This window comes from Manis javanica, chromosome 15, assembly GCF_040802235.1.
Source record: "Manis javanica isolate MJ-LG chromosome 15, MJ_LKY, whole genome shotgun sequence".
Taxonomy (NCBI): domain Eukaryota; kingdom Metazoa; phylum Chordata; class Mammalia; order Pholidota; family Manidae; genus Manis; species Manis javanica.
The window spans coordinates 51,523,158-51,544,767 of record NC_133170.1 but is presented as its reverse complement, the minus strand read 5'-3'; the positions used below and the strand labels follow the sequence as shown (position 1 = coordinate 51,544,767).

The 21,610-nt window shown below is 36.3% G+C and overlaps 1 protein-coding gene across 4 annotated transcripts in view; it reads right to left on the bottom strand.

Moving 5' to 3' along the window:
- RBMS3 (RNA binding motif single stranded interacting protein 3) overlaps positions 1-21,610 on the bottom strand; it is a 1,487,986-nt gene that overhangs the window by 1,336,675 nt on the left and 129,701 nt on the right. For 2 of the 4 annotated variants that reach the window (XM_073222890.1, XM_073222891.1), the window contains one exon: positions 16,642-16,700. In XM_073222890.1, the coding sequence (XP_073078991.1) occupies positions 16,642-16,700 (59 nt within the window). Of the gene's footprint in view, positions 1-2,997; positions 3,123-15,516; positions 15,585-16,641; positions 16,701-21,610 lie in introns of all 4 variants that reach the window. The other 2 variants (XM_037008603.2, XM_037008604.2) reach the window with 2 other exon arrangements.

Below are 21,610 nucleotides of genomic sequence, written 5' to 3'. Positions count from 1 at the left end.
TTACACATTTTTAGTTTTAATTTTATTCTTAGGAAAAATGTGATTATTTTAATCCTGTGAGTTTTCTATATTTGCTCACTTTTATAATTATTATTATAGGGAATACAACTTAAAATGGTTTGAGTCACCTTTCCTGTGGTTATCTTCTCATAGGCATCTGAATTCCTTGTGAGTAGTTAGTCTGCTCTAGCTTAGTGGAAAAGGACACTGATAAAAACAATGCAAACATACACACACACACACATGAGATTTATAACTTTAAGGTTCATTAAAAATGGAATTAACTTCCTATGAAATTCAAGAAAAAAATTTACATGCAGTTTGTACAAGTATTTTCATGTATCACAAATGTACCTTTTAATACAAATAATTATCTAGTAAAGTCTGTCTTATTTGTATATGGATTGTCTAACTTGTGAGTTACTAAGGTGGGTTTTATAACAATTGAAATTAATTCCCTCAAAGTTGCTTGCCAAGTTAAAGCATGTCAGTCAGTGTTAATATTAGCCAAAGAGGAACATAATTAGGAAAGTAACTCTACTAAGGAAAACAATCTCATAAAATATTTCAGTCACAAAGAGAAATGAATTTTGATTATCTGTGTGTGCTCTTTTTCAGGTTAATACTTTCATCCATTGGCACAAGTGCTGAGAGTAATCAACTTGAAACCTCATATTAGAAATGAATGATGAAAACATCATCAGATTTATAACTCTGAAAATAGCTCAAACAGCATTTGCTCAGAGAATAAACCTGCTTAGAACTCAAAAATTATCAGGTGGCTTGTTTCGGTGGGTTAGCTTGCAAGAGGCCACTTTCTTCTAAAACCAAAATGCATCTCCAGCTTTAAGTGGTGTTACCTTTGGACGCATATTAATTTTTCCAACTAACTAAAAAAGGAAGGAGGGAGGGAGAGAGAAGAAATCCCTGAGGTGATCGTTACTTTTAAACTGGGAATTGCTCCAGCTTTGATAGTTGATTTCATTGCTCTTTTCCTCATTTAAAAGTGAACAAGGCCCTAAATTTCCTGAAACCATCATGAATGCCTGACTTATAAAGTGGAGAGTGGCTTATGAACCAGTCAGCAGGAGGCATCACCTGCCTGCCAGCAAGTTAAAATGGTTAATTTTTACAATTCCTAAATGCCTTTTGAAAGCATAAAATATTACAAGAATCTAAAACAAAAAACAAGCTCCTTCCTGGTGATGTATTAAAACTATGTATTTTACCTTAAGAAATAAAAATCAGAAGTATTTTTCTGTTCTATCAAGTTACCAGTTATAATGGCAAAATGGAAGCCAATTGTGGCTGTAAAAGCTTCAGGACATCTTTATGAAAATCAACCTGACTGTATTTTTTGAAAAGACAAATTGCAAGGACTGAAAAAACACTGCACAAAACCATATCGTGCTCAAAGCATACATTTGCTATATTGTATATATACATATATTGTATATTAATTATATACATATATTGCACATATATATATACATATATTGTATATTAATTATATGTATATAATATATATGTTGCCAATCTACAGATTTTGCTCTGCAAAAGGTAAGATCTATATATAGGAGACAAGTTTTTTAAAAAAGGAACTCTAATTGGAAAAATTGCATTTACAACCCAGCAAATTCAGGTACAAGTTGGTATTGCTGGTGCTGATGAAGATAACCAATTTCATTTTCTTTTAACACATTGATCTTCTTAATTGTAAATTCAGTATATATCTTTATTTCTAATCCAATAAAGGTGTTTAAGAATCATCTTTATTTTTGTTGAAGTTCTGGATGAAATCATGCAATTGGAAAGTCTGCCAAAATGTCTTGTCCATTCATGGGTGGCTTTTCTGCATCTGAGAACAGACAGACTTGGGGACCGCTAGTTACTCAAAGTGAGAACATGGGAAAGAGAAGTAGAGCAAGGAAATCCTAGTACTTACTCTCTGCAGGGAATCCCCTGCCAGTTCTAATCTGCAATAATGCTGATCTTAGGTGTCAGTTACTACCCATAGCACCTTTCCTGGTTTGCCTTATTCAACCTTCACAACAGTTCTCTGAGGCAAATGATAAAGAACTTTACCACAATACACAAGTCTTTACTGGCAAGACCAGGATGGCGGCATAGGCATTATATTCCAGTCAGTGCTCCTAAGCACTGTGCTTTCTTGACTCCAGGCACACAATAAAGCTAAATGAATGAGAGAACGAATGGAACCTTCGGGATACATGACTTCTCACTGCCATTTTTCTTCCTGACTATTTAGGGAACCAGCGGTGCCTCCTTGCTGAAGTGTCTGCCTTATGACTTATTTTCTCACACCTACCACATTGCTGCTCTGTATTAATGACCTGGGCTTGAACCCTCATTTTATTTGTAGAGACAGGGAGCTGATGTGCTGAACAGTTTGTGAACCAACTTAAAATTTATGTTGACATACACAAGTACTGAATAAAGTACACAAGCCTTTCTCAGCCCAACATAGTCGGCCAAAAGAAAGAAAAGGACAAATCTAGTTATGAATTGTGAAATATATTCTAGTGAAAAACTCTACCACTAGCATGTTAATATGAAGTATGAGCCTACTGCTATTCTTGTGCATGAACCAGGCTGGGCAGACCCTCCAGTGAGCTGCTCTTCTCCTGGCCCAACTCCTGACTGTAAATATGGGCAGTGGTGGTCACACAGGTCTCCATGTATGGCACCCCCTCAACTACAGTGAGCCCCTCCATCTTTCTTCATTGCAAACTCAAAATCTAAAATAAAAAGAGCTCCTCTGCTCAAACACAGATCTTTTTTCAAAGGCTGATGGATGCATTCTGATTTCTCAACAAGCTGTTAGTTTATTACTTTTCACTTCATGATAACCAGGAGCTCAAATTTCAGATGTGAAAACAGTTTTCCATATAACGAGCATGTGTGTCCAAGAACAATATTTGCCATTTGAAGAATATGGAGTTGCTATTTAGACCTGACAGTGATTGTCAACACTACCTTGGTCCCTGTATTTATCTCCTCTCTGTGTTCCTCTTCCCACTCATCAGGTGCTGCTGGGAGCTCCTGCACATGCTGTAGCATCTGCTCCACTTCTTTTAGTAACATTTCTGTCTCAGAGACAACTAAAGAAACATCATTATTGTAGTAAAAATGCCACACCTTAATGAATTCAACCTAATTCATTTTAACTACCCTAAAAGAGGAAGTCTTCTCAATGTTACGAGATAAAAAAATAAGTATTTTGTATAATTTTCACATATAACCTCTGTTTGACACAATATTATTACAGATGTACAGGTAAATATTTTATATTTACCCCTTAAAAAAATGTAGGTGACATTTTTGCCATGGGTAGACCATAAAGTATCTTTGAAACATCAGAAGCATACTAGAAGTTTTTTTAAAAGTCTTCTAAAAAAAAAAGCTTTTTTTAAAAATCAGGAACCAAAGGTACCAAACTAAATTGTATTACTTACAGACCAGGGTCAGCACATTTTTTCTGTGGAGTGCCAGAGAGTAAATATTTCCAGTTTTGTGGGCCACATGATCTTTGTCACAGTCACTCAGTTCTGCTGCTGTAGTGCAAACTGTACATATGTACTTAAATAACAAAGAGTGGCCATGTTCCAATAAAACTTCGTTTACTAAAACAGGAAGCCACTGGTGGCCTGTGGGCCACAGCATGCCAAACCCTGCACTAAATTCTTAAAACTACTGTTTAAAAAGGGAACACATATAATTAAATGGCAAGGCTAAACAATCCATTCCAATCAAAATACCAAGACAACTTAACTACTTAATATCTTAAAAAAAAACCACTCTAATAAAAGGTGTGTGTGTGTGTGCTGACATGACATATAACTAAGCAAAAAATCTGCTAATTTGCAGAGATAAAACAATACCCCCACCAAAGAAATACCTATTACAAGACTATAGACCCAATTACTGATTAACAATATGCAGCTGAATTCCTGACTCAAATAAAATAAACATCTTTATTTGAAATGGAGTCCTGCTGAAGGAAAGGAGGCCACCTGTGGCCTGCTGAACTGCACAATGACAGATGGAGCACCTGAGAAGTCCTTCCAAAGGCAACATGATTCAAGAGAAAGACCACAGTACACACCCCATCACCTTCCACCCTGTTTACAAAAATCTTACATAATACCTCTTATCCATGGTTCTGTACCAGGTCACCATAAATCACACTAGGTAGAGTAGCTGAAAGTTCATAGAACATGAAAACAGACCAAAGGAGGACACACACTTTATAGCTAAAATATTATCAGTGAATATGGAAACAAGGTGTTGTAAACAGGAATATTAATTTTTTTATTAAGGTATCATTGATACACACTCTTATGAAGGTTTCACAAGAAAAACAATGTTATTACATTCACCCTTATTATCGAGTCCCCCCCCATACCCCACTGCAGTCACTGTCCATCAGTGTAGTAAGATGCCACATTTGTCTTCTCTGAGCTACACTGTTTTCCCTGTAACCCCACACACCATGTACACAAATCATGATACCCCAGAATCCCCTTCTCCCTCCCTCCCCAACTGCCCTCCCCCACCCCTCCCCTTTGGTAGCCGTTAGTCCCCTTCTTGGAGTCTGTGAGTCTACTGCTATTTTGTTTCTTCAATTTTGCTTCACTGTCATACTTCACACATGAGGGAAATCATCTGGTATTTGTCTTTCTCTGCCTGACATATTTCACTGAGCATAATACCCTCTAGGTCCATCCATATTGTTGCAAATAGTAGGATATATTTTCTTATGGCTGAATAGTACTCGATTGTGTGTATGTACTACATCTTCTTTATCCATTCATATACTGATGGACACTTAGATGCTTCCATTTCTTGGCTATTGTAAATAGTGCTGTGATAAACATAGGGGTGCATATGTCTTTTTGAATCTGAGAAGTTGTTTTCTTTGGGTAAATTCCTACGAGTGGAATTCCTGGGTCAAATGGTACTTCTATTTTTAATTTTTTGAGGAACCTCCATATTGCTTTCCACAATGGTTGAACTAGTATACATTCCCACCAGCAGTGTAGGAGGGTTCCCCATTTCTCTGCAACATTTGTTGTTCCTAGTCTTTTCTATGTTGACCATCCTAACTGGTGTGAGGTGATATCTCATTGTGGTTTTAATTTGCATTTCCCTAAAAATTAGCGATGTGGAGCATCTTTTCATGTGCTTGTTGGCCATCTGACTTTCTTCATTGGAGAAATGTCTGTTCATATCCTCTGCCCATTTTTTAATAGAGTTATTTGCTTTTTGGGTGTTGAGGTGTGAATTCTTTATATATTTTGGATGTTAACCCCTTGTCAGATATGTCATTTACAAATATATTCTCCCATACTGTAGGATGCCTTTCTGTTCTGCCAATGGTGTCCTTTGCTGTACAGAAGTTTAGGTTGATGTAGTTTCATTTGTTCATTTTTGCTTTTGTTTCCCTTGCTTGAGGAGATGTGTTCAGGAAAAAGTTGCTCATGTTTATATTCAAGAGATTTTTGCCTATGTTTTCTTCTAAGAGTTTTATGATTTCATGACTTACATTCAGGTCTTTGATCCATTTTGAGTTTACTTTTGTGTATGGGGGTTAGAAAACAATCCAGTTTCATTCTCTTGCATGTAGCTGCCCAGTTTTGTCAACACAAATTGTTAAAAAGGCTGTCATCTCCCCATTGTATATCCATGGCTCCTCTATCATATATTAGTTGACCATATATGCTTGGGTTTATATATCTGGGCTCTCTAGTCTGTTCCATGGTCTATGGATCTGTTCTTGTGCCAGTACCAAATTGTCTTGATTACTGTGGCTTTGTAGTAGAGTTTGAAGTTGGGGAGCATAATCCCTCCCTGCTTTATGCTTCCTTCTCAGGATTGCATTGGCTATTTGGGGGCATTTGTGGTTCCATATGAATTTTAGAATTATTTTCTCTAGTTCATTGAAGAATGCTGTGAGTATTTTGATAGGGATTGCACTGAATCTGAGATTGCTTTAGGCAGAATACCCATTTTGACAATATTAATTCTTCCTATTCATGAGCACAGGATGTGTTTCCATTTATTGTTATCTTCTTTAATTTCTCTCATGAGTGTCTTGTAGTTTTCAGAGTATAGGTCTTTCACTTCCTTCATTAGGTTTATTATTAGGTATTTTATTCTTTTTGATGAAATTGTGAATAGAATTTTCCTGATTGCTGTGGCTACGACCTCCAGTACTATGTTCAACAACAGTGGGGAGAGTGGGCATCCTTGTATTGTTCCCAATCTTAAAGGAAAGGCTTTCAACTTCTCGCTGTTAAGTGTGATGTTGGCTGTGGGTTTTTCATATATGGCCTTTATTATGTTGAGTTACTTGCCCTCTATACCCATTTTGTTGAGAGTTTTTATCATGAATGGATGTTGAATTTTGTCGAATGCTTTTTCAGCATCTATGGAGATGATCATGAGGTTTTATCCTTTTTGTTGATGTGGTGGATGATGTGGATGGATTTTCGAACGCTGTACCATCTTTGCATCCTTGGAATAAATCCTACTTGATCATGATGGATGATCTTTTTGATGTATTTTTGAATTCGGTTTGCTACTATTTTGTTGAGTATTTTTGCATCTATGTTCATCATGGATATTGGTCTGTAATTTTCTTTTTTTGTGGTGTCTTTGCCTGGTTTTGGTATTAGAGTGATGCTAGCCTCATAGAATGAGTTTGTAAGTATTCCCTCCTGTTCAACTTTTTGGAAAACTTTAAGGCAGACGGGTATTAGGTACTCACTAAGCGTTTGGTAAAATTCACCGGTGAACCCATCTGGTCCAGGATAAAATTCAGTGGTGAAGCCATCAGGTATAGGGGTTTACTTAGGTAGTTTTTTGATTACCAGTTCAATTTAATTGCTGGTAATTGGTCTGTTCAGATTTTCTGTTTCTTCCTTGGTCAGTCTTAGAAGGTTGTATTTTTCTAGAAAGTTGTCCATTTCTTCTAGGTTATCCAGTTTGTCACCATATAATTTTTCATAGTATTCTCTAATAATTCTTTGTATTTTTGGGTGTCCATAGAGATTTTTCGTTTCTCATTTCTGATTCTGTTTATGTGTATAGACTCTTTTTTTCTTGATAAGTCTGGCTAGGGGTTTATTTATTTTGTTTATTTTCTCGAAGAACCAGCTCCTGCTTTCATTGATTTGATTGCTTTATTCATCTTGATTTTATTTCTGCTCTAATCTTTATTATGTTCTCCTTCTACTGACTTTGGGCCTCATTTGTTCTTCTTTTTCTAGTTCTGTTAATTGTAAGTTTAGACTGTTCATATGGGATTGTTCTTCTTTCTTGAGGTAGGCCTATACTTCCCTTTTAACACAGCCATCCCTACATCCCACAGATTTTGCAGTGTTGAATTATTGTTGTCATTTGTCTCCGTATATTGCTTGATCTGTTTTCATTTGGATGTTGATTCATTGATTATTTAAGAGCATGTTGTTAAGCCTGCATGTGTTTGTGGGCTTTTCATTTTCTTTGTATAATTTATTTCTAGTTTCATACCTTTGTGGTCTGAGAAGCTGGTTGGTACAATTTCAATCTTTTTTAATTTACCAAGGCTCTTTTTGTGGCCTAGTATATGACATAATCTTGAAAATGTTCCATGTGCACTTGAGAAGAATGTGTATCCTGTTGCTTTTGGATGGAGTGTTCTGTAGATATCCATTATGTCCTTCTGTTCTAATATATTGTTCAGTGCCTCTGTCTCCTTACTTATTTTCTGTCGGGTTGATCTGTCCTTTGGGGTGAGTGTTGTGCTGAATTCTCCTAAAATGAATGCATTGCATTCTATTTCCCCATTTAATTCTGTTAGTATTTGTTTCACATATGTCGGTGCTCCTGTGTTGGGTGCACAGATATTTGTAATAGTTAAATCCTCCTGTTGGACTGACTCCTTTATTGCTATGTAATATCCTTCTTTGTCTCTTGTGACTTTCTTTGTTTTGAAGTCTATTTTGTCTGATACAAGTACTCCAAGTCCTGCTTTTTTCTCTCTATTAGTTGCATGAAATATCTTTTTCCATCTCTTTACTTTCATTCTGTATATGTCTTTGGGTTTGAATGTGTCTCTTGTAAGCAGCATATAGATGGACCTTGTTTTTTATCCATTCAGTAACTCTATGTCTTTTGATTGGTGCATTCAGACCACTTACATTAAGGGTGATTTTTGATAGGTATGTACTTATTGCTATTGTAGGCTTTAGATTAGTAGTTACCAATGGTTCAAAGGTAATTCCCTTACTATCTGACAGTCTAATTTAATTCACTTATTATGTTATTACAAACACAACCTAAGCTTTTTTTTCTCCTCCTTTTTCTTCCTTCTCCATTCTTTATATGCTTGGTAACATATTCTGTACTCTTTGTCTTGATTGACTTTGGGAGTAGTTGATTTGATTTTGCATCTGCTTCATATTAACTGTTCTACTTTCTTTACTGTGGTTTAACTTCTCCTGATGACAGCTATTTAGCTTTAGGAACATTTTCATCTATTGCATTCCCTCAAAAATACACTGTAGAGGTGGCTTTAGGAGGTAAATTCTCTCAGCTTTTGTTTATCTGAAAATTGTTCAATCCCTCCTTCAAATTTAAATGATAATCTTGCCAGATAAAGTATTGTTGGTTCAAGGCCCTTCTGTTTCATTGCATTAAATTTATCATATATAACTCCCTTCTGGCCTGTAAGGTTTCTGTTGAGAAGTCTGATAGCCTGATGGGTTTTCCTTTGTATATTATATTTTTTCTCTCTCTAGTTGCTTTTAAAGTCTATCTTTATCCTTGATCTCTGCCAATTTTATTATTATATGTCTTGGTGTTGTTCTCCTTTGGTCCTTTGTGTTGGGAGATGTGTGCACCTCCATGGCCTGAGAGACTATCTTCTTCCCCAGATTGGGGAAGTTTTCAGTAATTACCTCTTCAAAGACACTTTCTATCCATTTGTCTCTGCTTCTGTTGCACCTATAATGTGAATATTGTTCCACTGGGAGTTGTTACACAGTTCTCTCAATATTCTTTCATTCCTAGAGATCCTTTTTTCTCTCTGTGCCTCAGCTTCTTTGTATTCCTCTTCTCTAATTTCTATTCCTTTAACCATATCTTTTACTATATCTAATCTGCTTTTAAATCCCTCCATTTTATGTTTTGTTTCAGATATGGAATTTTTTAATGATTGAATATCCATCCTAAATTCTTTCCTGAGTTTTTGAATATTTTTCTGTACCGCCATGAGCATGTTTATCATTTTTATTTTGAACTCTCTTTGAGTAAGATTGGTGAGTTCAGTTTCACTTGGTCCTTTTTCTGGTGTTTGTAAGATTTTGGTTTAAACCAGGTTCCTTTGACATTTCATATTTGTATGTGGTGCCCTCTAGTGCCCAAAGCTCTATTCTCTACAGCTGCTCAGCCAAGTGATGTCGGGGGTCGCAGGGGAGTGGCCCTGGTGCCTGGGGGAAGGAAAGAGCTGTTTTCTGCTTCCCGGCTGCAGTCCTGTCTCCACTTTCAGAACCAGTGGGACAAACACACAAGTGTCAGCCTCTGTACTTTGTGTTTATAGCTGCTTTAGGCAAAGCCTCCCTCTGGCTGGCCTGATGCCAGGGCAGGGACTGCTAGTTTGCAAGCCATTCCTGGCAGGTCAGGGGGAAGGCACAGCAGGCTGCATATCATAGTGGGGAGCCTCAGGGCTGAGAAGACAGCCAGGGGGATGGAGTGCCTGAAGCTCCTGAAAGTTCCCAACCTGCTGGGCAGAGAGCACCCAGACAACCATATCCCCCTATCCCTTCTCCCGAGCAGTATCTCCAGCAATTCCCACCCCTTCAGCAGCTCTCCAGCTGCTAGGAAGCCTTTCAGACTGCCCGCCTGCCTTTCCTTTGTCCCAGTGCAGCTGGATGTGGATACCTGTCCTCCAAGAATGGCTGGAGTCTCAGTCTCTCCAAGTAGTCTGCCTGTCTTAGCTTTCCAACCCCACTAATCTCCAGGGCACCATGCAATGCAGGTTTGTGCTTCCAAAGCAAATCTGCAGGGCTGGGTGTTTAACAGTCCTAGGATTCCACCCCCTCCTCACTCTGTTTCTCTTCCTCCCACCGGTGAGCTGGGGTGGTAGAAGGGCTTGGGTCCTGCTGGATTAAGGCTTTGGTATGTTACCCTGTTTCGTGAGGTCTGCTCTGTTCTCCAGGTGTATGCAGTCTGGCACAGCCTTCTTTCCTTGTTGCTCTTTTAGGATTAATTGTATTAACTGTATTTTCATATTGTATGTGGTTTTGGGAGGAGTTCTCTGTCTCACCTCTCATGCTGCCATCTTTAATCCTCAGTAACATTAATTTTTAACCTAATTGTTGAATATATGCGCACAAAGTACCCTTGTAAACTAAGCATGTTTTAAGGTTAAAAAACAGGTGTTAGTAAGGTGAAAAGTTTTACGCCATCTCCCTTCTTCCAATTCCAAAGAATCCATATTTTATTATCATCTGCTATGTTGGCAATTTTGTTTTATCTATGTCTAATGATAAGGAAATTTTCAAATTCTGCTAAAGCATTGTTTATTAAGTAATAGTGTTGAGTGAAGTCATGGGAGGCTGTGAAGTAGAATTTGCCCTGTCTTGCTTGTTGCTACAGTAGTGGAAAAATACTAGTTTACATTTATCACACTGTAGTTTTGTCTAAAAAAACAATTTTTCTGTCAAAATTTATTGCTTGCCCCATGCACTTTTATATTCAATCAACAAATATTTACTGTGTGTCTTCTGAGGGCCAAGGACTCAAGAGAACAGGCATAGAACAGTGAGCCTTCCTGGACATCTTGTCTTCCCAGCCAATCTTAGATTTTCTCTATGGAAAACTTATTTCAAAACAGTTTGAAAGCAGCATTCTGATAAGCCAGTCTACAACTTAGAATCAGTTCCTATGTTTAAAAACAAAACAAACAAAAACTGTTATTTGTATCTATATTATCTGTGTTCTATGGTAACTGCTAAAGCCTAAGAACACCGAGTATAAACCATCATATTATAGAATAAAGATATTCAATATTTGGTAGGCATAAGAATCAAATTATGGGTTTATTAAAATAAAACAATATGAATGTAACCCCATGCCTACTGAATTTTCTAGAGGATTGTATATTTTCATTGAAGCAATTTTATTAATAAAATTAACCTCTCTTTATGACAGATTTCTTTCTTGGTAACCTGTTACTTAACAGACAGCTGCTGTGGTGATCTTTATACTGATTCCCCAGACTCACTCACAGATGTTGTGTTTTCCTACTTCATATTCTGAGTCTATGAAAATTAATCTGACATTTAATGCACTATTGAGAAGATGGATTTTGAGCTATACTATAAAGGAAAAATGGCACACAAACATCTTTATATTTCTAAGGCTAGGTTAGAGTACAATCAATTTATTATAATGAATGTAATTGCTGGGTGGGATTGTAGGCTCTCTGTTTTCAGGTGATCTGGAAAAATATATGTACTGCCTTTTGATCAAAGGGTAGACAAAGTAATGGATGACTTCATAAATCAACAGGGGTTCATAACACCAACTTGACTGATATCAACTTATGCTTCCAGAGCAATGAGAGGTTTGCTTTTCTAAGTAGATATTCCTATATTATAAACAGAGTACAAAAATAATTCTCAAGAAATAGCAGTTACTATAATCTACAAACTAGGTTATCAAAATTGGTCAATGATAGCTCCAAAGACAGAGACACAATGAATGTCTTTGCTGATTGCATGACCAATCATCTTCCATCAATACTGATTAGCCCCTAGTTTTCCTGAGTTGTTTCAATTTGTTGTTGAGAGCAAAGAGGTAGCCTTACAGCTACTCCATCACTCAGAGAAAGTTAAAAAAAAAGAAAGAGAGAAAGTATCTCTTATGAGTCCACAACTAGCTTTTAAAAATGAATTTTTGCAAAATAAACCAGTGTTATTTTTCCATTCCTGATAAGAAATAACTTACTGTTTGTCTCACTAAGTCAGTCACTATTTTAAAAGCCTTCAAATGTGCATTTATGGAGTTTTCTTTAACCTCTACTTCTCTATTAAATGTTTACAGAAGCTGTTTCCTCCCTTATGTAAAGAGACTACTGGTTGTGTTACCCCAAAGCTAGCAATGAAAAATATCATCTTACATAAATTTGCAGGGCCATTTCAATGTTGGAAGTTTGAAGGCATTCTTAGAGAGGTGGAGAGTGAGGAGAAGGAAAGAGTACTTAGTTTGGTTTTATTTTTAAGTAACCACAAACATTCCTTGGTCTGCTTACAATTTAGATGTAGAAATGAGTAAAATATAGGATGAAGCATAGTAAGAAGAAAGCACCATTCCTGGAAACACAAATAGAAATAGCAGGCATGGACGTTTTCAGAAAATGGGCTTGAGGACCAGCCTACCTTTTAGCCTATAGGTTTTGCCAAGGGGTTAAAGGTAACTCCAAACCAAGAGTAGGTGGGCAAAATTTGTCTTAGTAGAAAAACAATTACGTTTCTCCCTGTCATCCCCTTTATCTTTCAGACTCAAGCCCCAAGGCCTCTGCTTCCTCTAAGGCTTACCCTATGATCCAGACTTTTCCTCTATTAATCACCCTTTTCCATGCTCACCTGTCTCAAATGGCTGGGGAACACTTCCTTTGCCAATTTAATAATGAATGTCAACAGATTATTAGTTGGTCCTTGGTAATATGTCAATCTTTAATTTATTCAAACTTTTATACACTATCTACTCCCCAGAAAGAAATAGGGTATTTACCAATAGGAAATAGTGATATAATAAAACAAATAACAAAAACCTGAAAGAAACCAAATACAATTCATTAAGGGGGATATGAAGGACAATAATTACAATTTTAAAATGCTTAGGCCAACTACCAGTGATGTACCAAAAGACCCCCATAAATTTAGCTTTAAGATTTCTGCTACTCAAAGCAACCAAGGAAACAGCTGAACACTTTTAAGATATGTGACCTTAGAAAAGTCATATAAGCTCCTAAGTGCCTCAGTTTCCCTATCAATAAAATGAGAGATATAATAGCATCTACCTTATATAGATATTCTGAGGATTAAATAAACTAATATTTATGAAGTCTTTAGAATAGTGAAGACATGTAGGGACCAAGAGCAGGCCACCTCAAGATGTGCCATTGGAACTTGCAGATTATTTTGACCTGAAAAAGCATCAAGGCCCAAAAGATTCAGGAGGATACTTTGACCTCCCCACTCACAGCTGCATAAAAAGAACTTAGATGGAGGAACCACTCCAGGGGGAGAGCTACCACCTAGACAGCTATATTATAATGTAACCTAGGGGTGGTAGACAGGGAGGGATGTGGCCACATCTGTTCAAATTCCTCTCTGTGCCCCACTGTTTCTGTGTGGCCTATCAGGTATTTCATTTATGAAACATTTACTCTTTTCATATTCCTGTGAATTGCTTCCCTTTTCCTTTGAAGTCTCAGACCTCTACCCCATTTCTCCTTGGTTCAGGGTGACATATAGACCTCATTCTCCCTGACTGCCTTAGAACCCTTGTCTATGCCTTCCCCATATGTATGTAATTAAACTTTGTTTTTTCCCTCCTGTTAATCTGTCTCATACCGATTTGATTCTTAGACCAGCTAGAAGAACCTCAAGGGGTAGAAGAAATTTCTTCTTTCCCAACAGACACATAGTAATTGTTCTAAGTGTTATTATAATTGCTACTGTTATTTCATTATCATAGATGAATTGTCCCTCAGTACTCAAAAAAAAATGAGTTATAGAAATAATACAATAGATGATATTCCTGGTATAGCAATTTTCCAAAAAATGCAGACATGCTTCACAGATAGTTATGTCTTAAATCTTTGTACAGACATAGGCACAAAGTTTAAATTATTTAATTATTCTTCAACTTTTTCTATTAATTTCCAGAAACAGGCTCCCCTTGTTGGACAGCAGGGCTACTGAATCTCTTTTGCAGATGAAGAATCATAGTTGGAGGGGTAAAATTGTTGCACTTAAAAGCTCTCCTCCTGATCTCTAACTAAGGGAAAAGAGAAGTAATTGGTAGAGCTTAAAACCATAAAGGAACAGCAAATCTGGGACATTAAACTGTCGAGATACTTTATCAGCTGGGAGTGTAAGGAAGAAGGGTCCAACAGTGGGCAGAGGTTCAAGAAGAAGATGGCATAGTTTTCCTCTATCACTTGATCTAGGACTGATACTACTTAAAACTCAGAAGAATTGAGAGATGTCAGAGGCTTGGATCAAGGAATCCACAGAAGCATGGGTTGGGGGTAACAAATTTGAGAAGGGTTAAACTACAGAAGAACCACTTTCAGCAAGTATTCAGCTAAGTAAAAAGAATATAGCAGGCCATATTTTTCTGCTCTTGTTCAAATCGGGATAAAGGAGAAAAACAGAGATCAAGTTAACTATTTTAACAATTGAGACTTTTGGAGCCATACAGAATGTGAGATGACTCAATGTGAGGGCTTCCCTTCACATGGATCACCACTGAGATGTATGTATTCACTCGATGCCCAGCTGCAATGGATTTCCTCAGTAGTATCCTGTGTGCGCTGGAGGGAGAAGGATCCCTCAGATGCACTGCCAGGGTCTCCTTGTGGGAAGTCAGTCCAGGCACAGACTGAACTGAGCTTTTCTACAGGAATATTCAAACTGATCATATGAGGCAAAGAAACAAAATAGCCAAGAAAAGGCACCTTAAATAGCAGGAAAACAGCAGCATGAGTTTGAGAGAAAAAACAGAATTTTGTAGTGGTTTAGGAGAGGAAGAAAAGGATTTTAAAAAAATAACTACTTTTTCCTTCCTCTTATTTGCCTTCCTTTCTTTTAATAAGACAATGGCTTCATTAGCCAGTTGAAGCACAGAGCCACAGGATCATGGGAGAGGGTGTATGGAACTGGTAACTTTTTGGGCCTTGATGGGCTTAATGGGCTTTGAGACCTCTTTGCATGGCTGCCAAAGTTCCACCTTGCAAATAAGCATTTGCTTGCTTTTCAAGACTAATGAAAATTCAGGAAGAGTAAAGTGCTTTGAAAGTGTAACTTTCTCCCTCCTTTCCACCCACATTCACCCAACTGTGTCCAGTGGCAACTGATTCAGTCAGAAGCCCCTGGCTGCTTTTCTTTCTTCTCTCCCTCTGGCACTAGTAGGACACCAGTAACTTTGGAAAGGAGAGGTCTGGATTGAAATGTATTGATGCTGGTATTTCCTTCCACAACTTCTGGTGCTTTATTTAAACAAACAAATAAATAAATACATGACAAAACCAGAGAAAATGTAATTCAAAGGAATAAAAACCTAGAGATAATTGAAGAGCCCTAGAATGTAATCAATACCAAAAATGACATACTAATGTTTCCAATATATGTATGTACATACAATATTTTTTTCCAAGGACTACAACTACATTTGCTGGCATTAAATATAGGCTAAAAGAACTAAAAGGTTTTCACGTACCCATGTTTTCCTTTGATAGGGCATAATCTGAACAAACACTTTCCAAAGAACATTTTAAAATAGCTATCCTAGGAAAAGAATTTGACAGATTTAGTTTCAAAAGATCAATCATGCATATTTAAACAATCAGTTATGTGTATTCACTGGTAATTGTAATGAATGGATATATATTTCTTTATCTTGAGGTACTTTTTCTTGGTTGTTTCATGCAGCAAGGCAGCATGATAGAGTGAAAAACCAAAGGGTAATAATACTGATTTGAGCCCTCACTAGGTAAAAAGTACTAATGATCTGCCAACCACTTTACACAGGCTTTTCCATGCGATCCTCCCTGCAAGAACCCACTAAGGAACTGCTGTTCTCATCTTATAAAGAAACTGAGGTTCTCAGAAACTGAGAAATTTAACAACATATGTAAATGGTTGAGCATGACAGAACAAAATTATCTGACTGCAAAATCCATGTTTTTTCCACTACATTATGTTGCTGATTTACAGTCAAGAAAACATTTGTTTCAATGCACTTTCTCTAACCATAAGATCTTGACAAAGCTACTTAACTTCTCTATGTCACAAATTCTTCACCTTTTAAATGTGATGGGGCTGCTGTGAAGTGTAACTGAGATAAGGCAGTGGAAATCCTTTGTAAAAATGTTATCATTCATTTTTTGAAAAAGGACAAAGAAGAAGAGTACTATAACATTAGGGTCAGTCTTTGACTCTGAATGGGACTCCTTTTAACACAGCACTGATTAGCATTCATTAAAAAAATTAATAAATAAGCTGTATGACTGGCTCAATGACAAACACAAAAACTTATCAACAGTGGCTTATATAGGCCTGTTTTTGGTTTGCATTACCTATTTTTAAACTAAAAACTTCTCTCTCCTCTGGTTGTTCACATAGTATTAATCTTTGGAAGTTCTGGTTCAACATTCTTTGTATAAACATAAAATTTTCTCCCTACTCTAAAACTACTGCTTATCAATTTATTCTTTTAGAAAATTTTAAATACAATGTTTCCCTAGAGAACCAGAATCAAGAATCAGGGGGAAATGTCATAATAATTAAATCCAATATATGTATTTCAATTTTATCACAATACCTTTTAATTTAGAAAACATACCTTTTCCTTTTTCTAAATTTGGGCTTTTTTTCTTCAGTATTATTTTTGGAAACTTGTCTCTGTGAAAAACAATGAAAAGATGAGTTAGCTCATATGGGACTGGATGAGCTCAGTGTAATAATTGGTCCTATGTGGTCCAAGTAATTAAGCTCAAATCAAAACTTGACCCCTAGCCCTAAACAATACCTGTAACTTGTAAGCCAGCCACTTCACAGTCACTGTAACTGCTCAACTTCCAAGAATGGGAGACTGATCCGGTATGAATACCTATCCCCTATATCTACTCCTCCTTCCTCACCTTCACAAACATATAAAATTACTAAGTAAAGCAACTTTTAAGTTTTAATACATATTTAAAGAAAATCAAATATGCAGAGGTCAGACACATGTGAAATGCAAAACTATGTAGGTGGGATTCGACATGGTGTAGGCCCACAAGGAATTTGTGCAAGGATATGGCCAAAGGGGCTTTGGAGTAGGGTTTTAATGTATAAGCAAAGACCAGATGAAGGATGTGGAGATATTGGAAACTTTATACATTACTGGTGAAAGGTGAAATGGTGGGGCTACTTTGGAATATAGTTTTCTAGTTCCTCAAAATGTTAAACGTAGAGTTACCCTATAATCCAGCAATTCCACTTCACAGCCAAGAGAAATGACAACATATGTCCATGCATACTGTATACAATGTACATAGCATTATTCATAATAACCAAAAATGGATAGATACTATGCAGTATATTCATATAATGGAATGTTACTGAGGCTTTTAAAAGAATGAGGTACTGACACATTTTATGACATTACTATTATGATTGGTGAAAAGTAGAAAAAGTCAGAAATAAAAGTCCACATTCTGTGTGATACTATTTATTTGAAATGTCCAGAGAAGGCAAATCCATAGAGACTGAAGAAAATCAATGGTTGCCTGGGCTTGGGGGAAGGTAGTAAATGGGCAGTAACTGCTAATGTGTATGGGGCTTTCTTCTGGGGTGATGAGAAAATGTTCTAAAATTAGGTAGTGGGTATTGCTTGCTCAACTGTGATTGTACTGAAACCCCTTGAACTGTACACTTTAAAAGAGTGAATAAATCATATCTCGGTAAAGGTATAATTTTTTTTTACAATTTAGAATATGGAATAATAGAAAGTAAGGAGATAGAATGCAATATATCAATGATTATTACCAAAAGGCAGTCAATGTAGCAATATTACTATTAGAAAAAAGCTGATGTTAAGAAAAAAGCATAATCAGAGATAAAAAGGGCATTACTTAATGATTAAAGAAATAATACAATTCACCCAGAAAGTATAAAAATACTGAACCTGTGTATACCTAAAATCTTAGCCTTAAATTATACAAAGCAAAAACAGAAAGAATTATAAATAGAAACTGATTGCAGTTGAAATAGGATACTTTAATTTACTTTACAGTAAAAAAATTATAAAGCAAACATAAGAATTAAAGAAGAAATAAGGATTCAGCAACACAAATAATACATTTAATCTAGTAAACACATCAAAACTGGCACTCAGTAATTAAAGAAAACATACTGTGTTCGAGCCTGAAACATTTACAAATTTGACAAACTACTGAGTTACAAAGGAAGTCTCAAAAATATTAAAATCATGTCTATTTTACAGACCAAAGCCACTCAGTGCAATAAAATAAGAAATCGAAATCCAAAAGATAGTTGAATAAAATCTGCAGTCAGTTCATAGATACAGAAGAATTCACATTCTCCTGTGACCCTTCCTTTGTTAAGAGTTTTGATACATGTCATTTAGATCAGAGTTATGGTCTTATAGTTATTTACTTACAAGTATTATCTTCTGCCCAGGTGGTACACCTCGTTGCCATGCCATATTTTGCATTTTACAGGTGCACGTGAAGTGTTCGTGGGATAAATTAATGAATAAATGTTGGGAGAAAGATATGATTAAACGCAAATATAATCACAAGGAAAAAATGGTGCCTGTGTTACTGTCCATTCTTTACTATTACCCCTGTGGATTTAGACCTTTAAGAAATTTACACAATTTACCCTCAGCTTCTAAGACAGAACCTCAGTTCAACTATCCCCTCAGCATGTTCATAGCTTCTTTTATTTCTTATCTTTCCACTTTAACCTTCTAAAGTGAGCAGTTTCTTAGTCCATTTTGTCTAAACCTCTCACAGTTTCACTAACCTTTTTTTCTTCTTTTTTCTTCACTGATCTTGAATCAAGCAAGGGCAGGGACAATTGTTTTTTAATAAGCTCAATGTTTAGTAGCTAGTTGAGTGCCATTCACACTGTAGGTTCAAAAGCCTTAACTATAATGACATGAAGATTGAGTTTAATAACTCTTAAAGCATTATTAAACAGCTTAAATACCTTAATAATCATTCAAGGGACGTTTGCATGGAACACTCTGGGAATTCACATTATTATGATGCTAACGACCAAGTAGTCTTCTCTGAGTGCTCTTGAACAGAAGGTAATATTCAAATATTATTTCTAGGGCTATTATATACATATAATACCTACATATAAAAAATATGTATGTTAAAAAGGCACATAGAAATACTGCTGTCTAAATCACTGACCTACATCTCAAAAGACAGTGTAGAGCTGTTATTTCTAGTTATTAAGGGTCAGCTTAAATTATGTGAATATTTGAGTGAGAAGTGAAAGGGTTACCATAAGGGCAAATAAGATCAAGGTAACAAAGTGCAAGCTACTTTATAAGTATTGATAGAAATACTATCATCAATCAAGGAGATTAATGTTGGAGATAATAAATTCCTTTTCTGCTTTATTGAATATTCCATAGCAGCCAAAATCCTATAGTATTTTCCAAATTGCTCTATGCTTTCCTGCTCCAAGCCTTTGATAAAGTGTGATGTGATGGAGAAGGGCACTGAATTTGGACAGGATCACAACTTGAATACTAACTCTGCAGTTCTTAGCTGTACCACTGTGTCAGCAAGTCACTGACCACTTGGATATCTAGCAAGAGCCTGGTATAATGTAGACACCTAATATTTTCTGATTATATGACCATTCTGCATTTCAGGATCTTCTTTTGTTAAAAAATGCTGAAAATGTAACTATCTTAAAGCATTTGGGGAAAGATTAAATAACGTGCAGGAAAGTATCTAAATGCTTGCCAATTGTTTGATGTAATCATCATTTAACCTGTTATACTAGCTTACTGGGCCAGTGTCAGAATTCTATCCTTTTCCCTTAGAGAATATGACAGAGGGAACTTCATACTTTGTTAGGGGTACACTTGGGTATCTATTAGTTTTCCAAGGCTGCTGTAACAAATTACCATTTGATAAGGCATCAGAAATTTAATATTGTAGAGTTTTATAGGAGAGAAGACATTCATAAGGACATCCATCATTGGATTTAGGGCCCACCTAATTCACATTATCTCATCTTAAAAATCTTTAATTTTAACAGCAAATATCCTTATTCCAAATAAGGTCACATTCTGAGGTTCCTAGTGGGCATATCTTTTGGGGGCTACTACTGAACCCACACTCTAAGTGGATACTATCATCTTTGTCTATTCTATCCCTTCTACTTCTCTTTTGTGTCACATAGCTAATTCTCTGTTGTGTAGCCCAGTGCTGTTCAGAGTAAGTGAATAATTACGCCACAATTGTGACGAATCAGCAACACTCAAGAGTTCGCTAGAAATGCAAATTCTCATGCCCACCCTAGGCCTATTGCATCACACTCTGGGAGTACGGCCCAGGAATCTGTATTTAAACAAACTCTTTACGTGACTCTTAAGCAAACTGAAGTTTTCCAGGTGCTGGTCTAGCCCACAGCCATCCAAATACAATGCCATGTAAATGTCACTGATTTTAAAGAAACTAAAGCAAGTATTCAATTATCTTCTTATTGGATGTAAAAAATAAAGAGGTATATGTATAGAGAGTATATGCAATTTACTGAAAAAGTATATATATTTAATGATAATTAGGATTGCCTATTAGATTGGCAAATGATAGAACTGCTTTTAATTGCAAAGGACAGAAAACCCATTAAGAATTGTGTTTGCATCAGATTTCTATAATCTGCATAAGATGCCTTGACATTGCCCATTTCGTTAAGTCACTATTCATTTAAATGGAAATCTTTTCATTCTTAAGCAAGAACAAGTTTGTTAGCTGTGTCAAATCTGAGGGCATAAAATTTTGATTCAGCATTTTATGCCCATGGAAGACATAAATATGTTTTGTAACCTTCTTTTGAAAGTAATTGTCACTCAATAATCACTAAAGAACTGCCTACTTTGACAGAATTTCCAAAAGTGAATCTGTGCCTTGAATTATGTACACAAACTCCTTGTCAAATGTTACCACTCAGAAGGAAAAGCCAATGTTCTCATTTCCCTTTGGAATATCTGGCGGGGGAACTATGTTTGGAATAAGGATGAAAACTAGTTTCATGCAGCACTGTGAATGAGGGCTATTACTGAATCTGAATAGCTGGAGAGTGCAAATAATAAAGTTAAGTGTTTGAGCCTAGATAATGATTGTTTTAAATATGTCTTTAAAGAGAGGGGAAGGTTGAAGTGATCATTTGCTAGCCCTATTTTGAACACTATTTCAACAGAGAAAAAACAAATCTAGTACTACATATGTAAGTTCAGTCAATTACCACAGCTCCACAGTTCATTATTCCTGTGAGATTTGGACAATATCAGAGATCAGTCCCTAGCAATATGCTGTAAATACCTTGCCGTCCCTGCACTATCTCATCAGCCACGTGTTAAGTTCACACTAAAACACTGTGGGTTTCTCTGCTTTGAGGGACTTACGAGAGAAAACATTGGAGTGTGTATTCAAGCAGCTGAGATACAGTAGTATTTTCCCTAAAAATACAAATTGACCGCTAAACCATCTTACTCAGAATGCACAAAAGTCCTATTACCACTTCCAATTCTGGCTGAGGAGAGAAGTAACAGGACA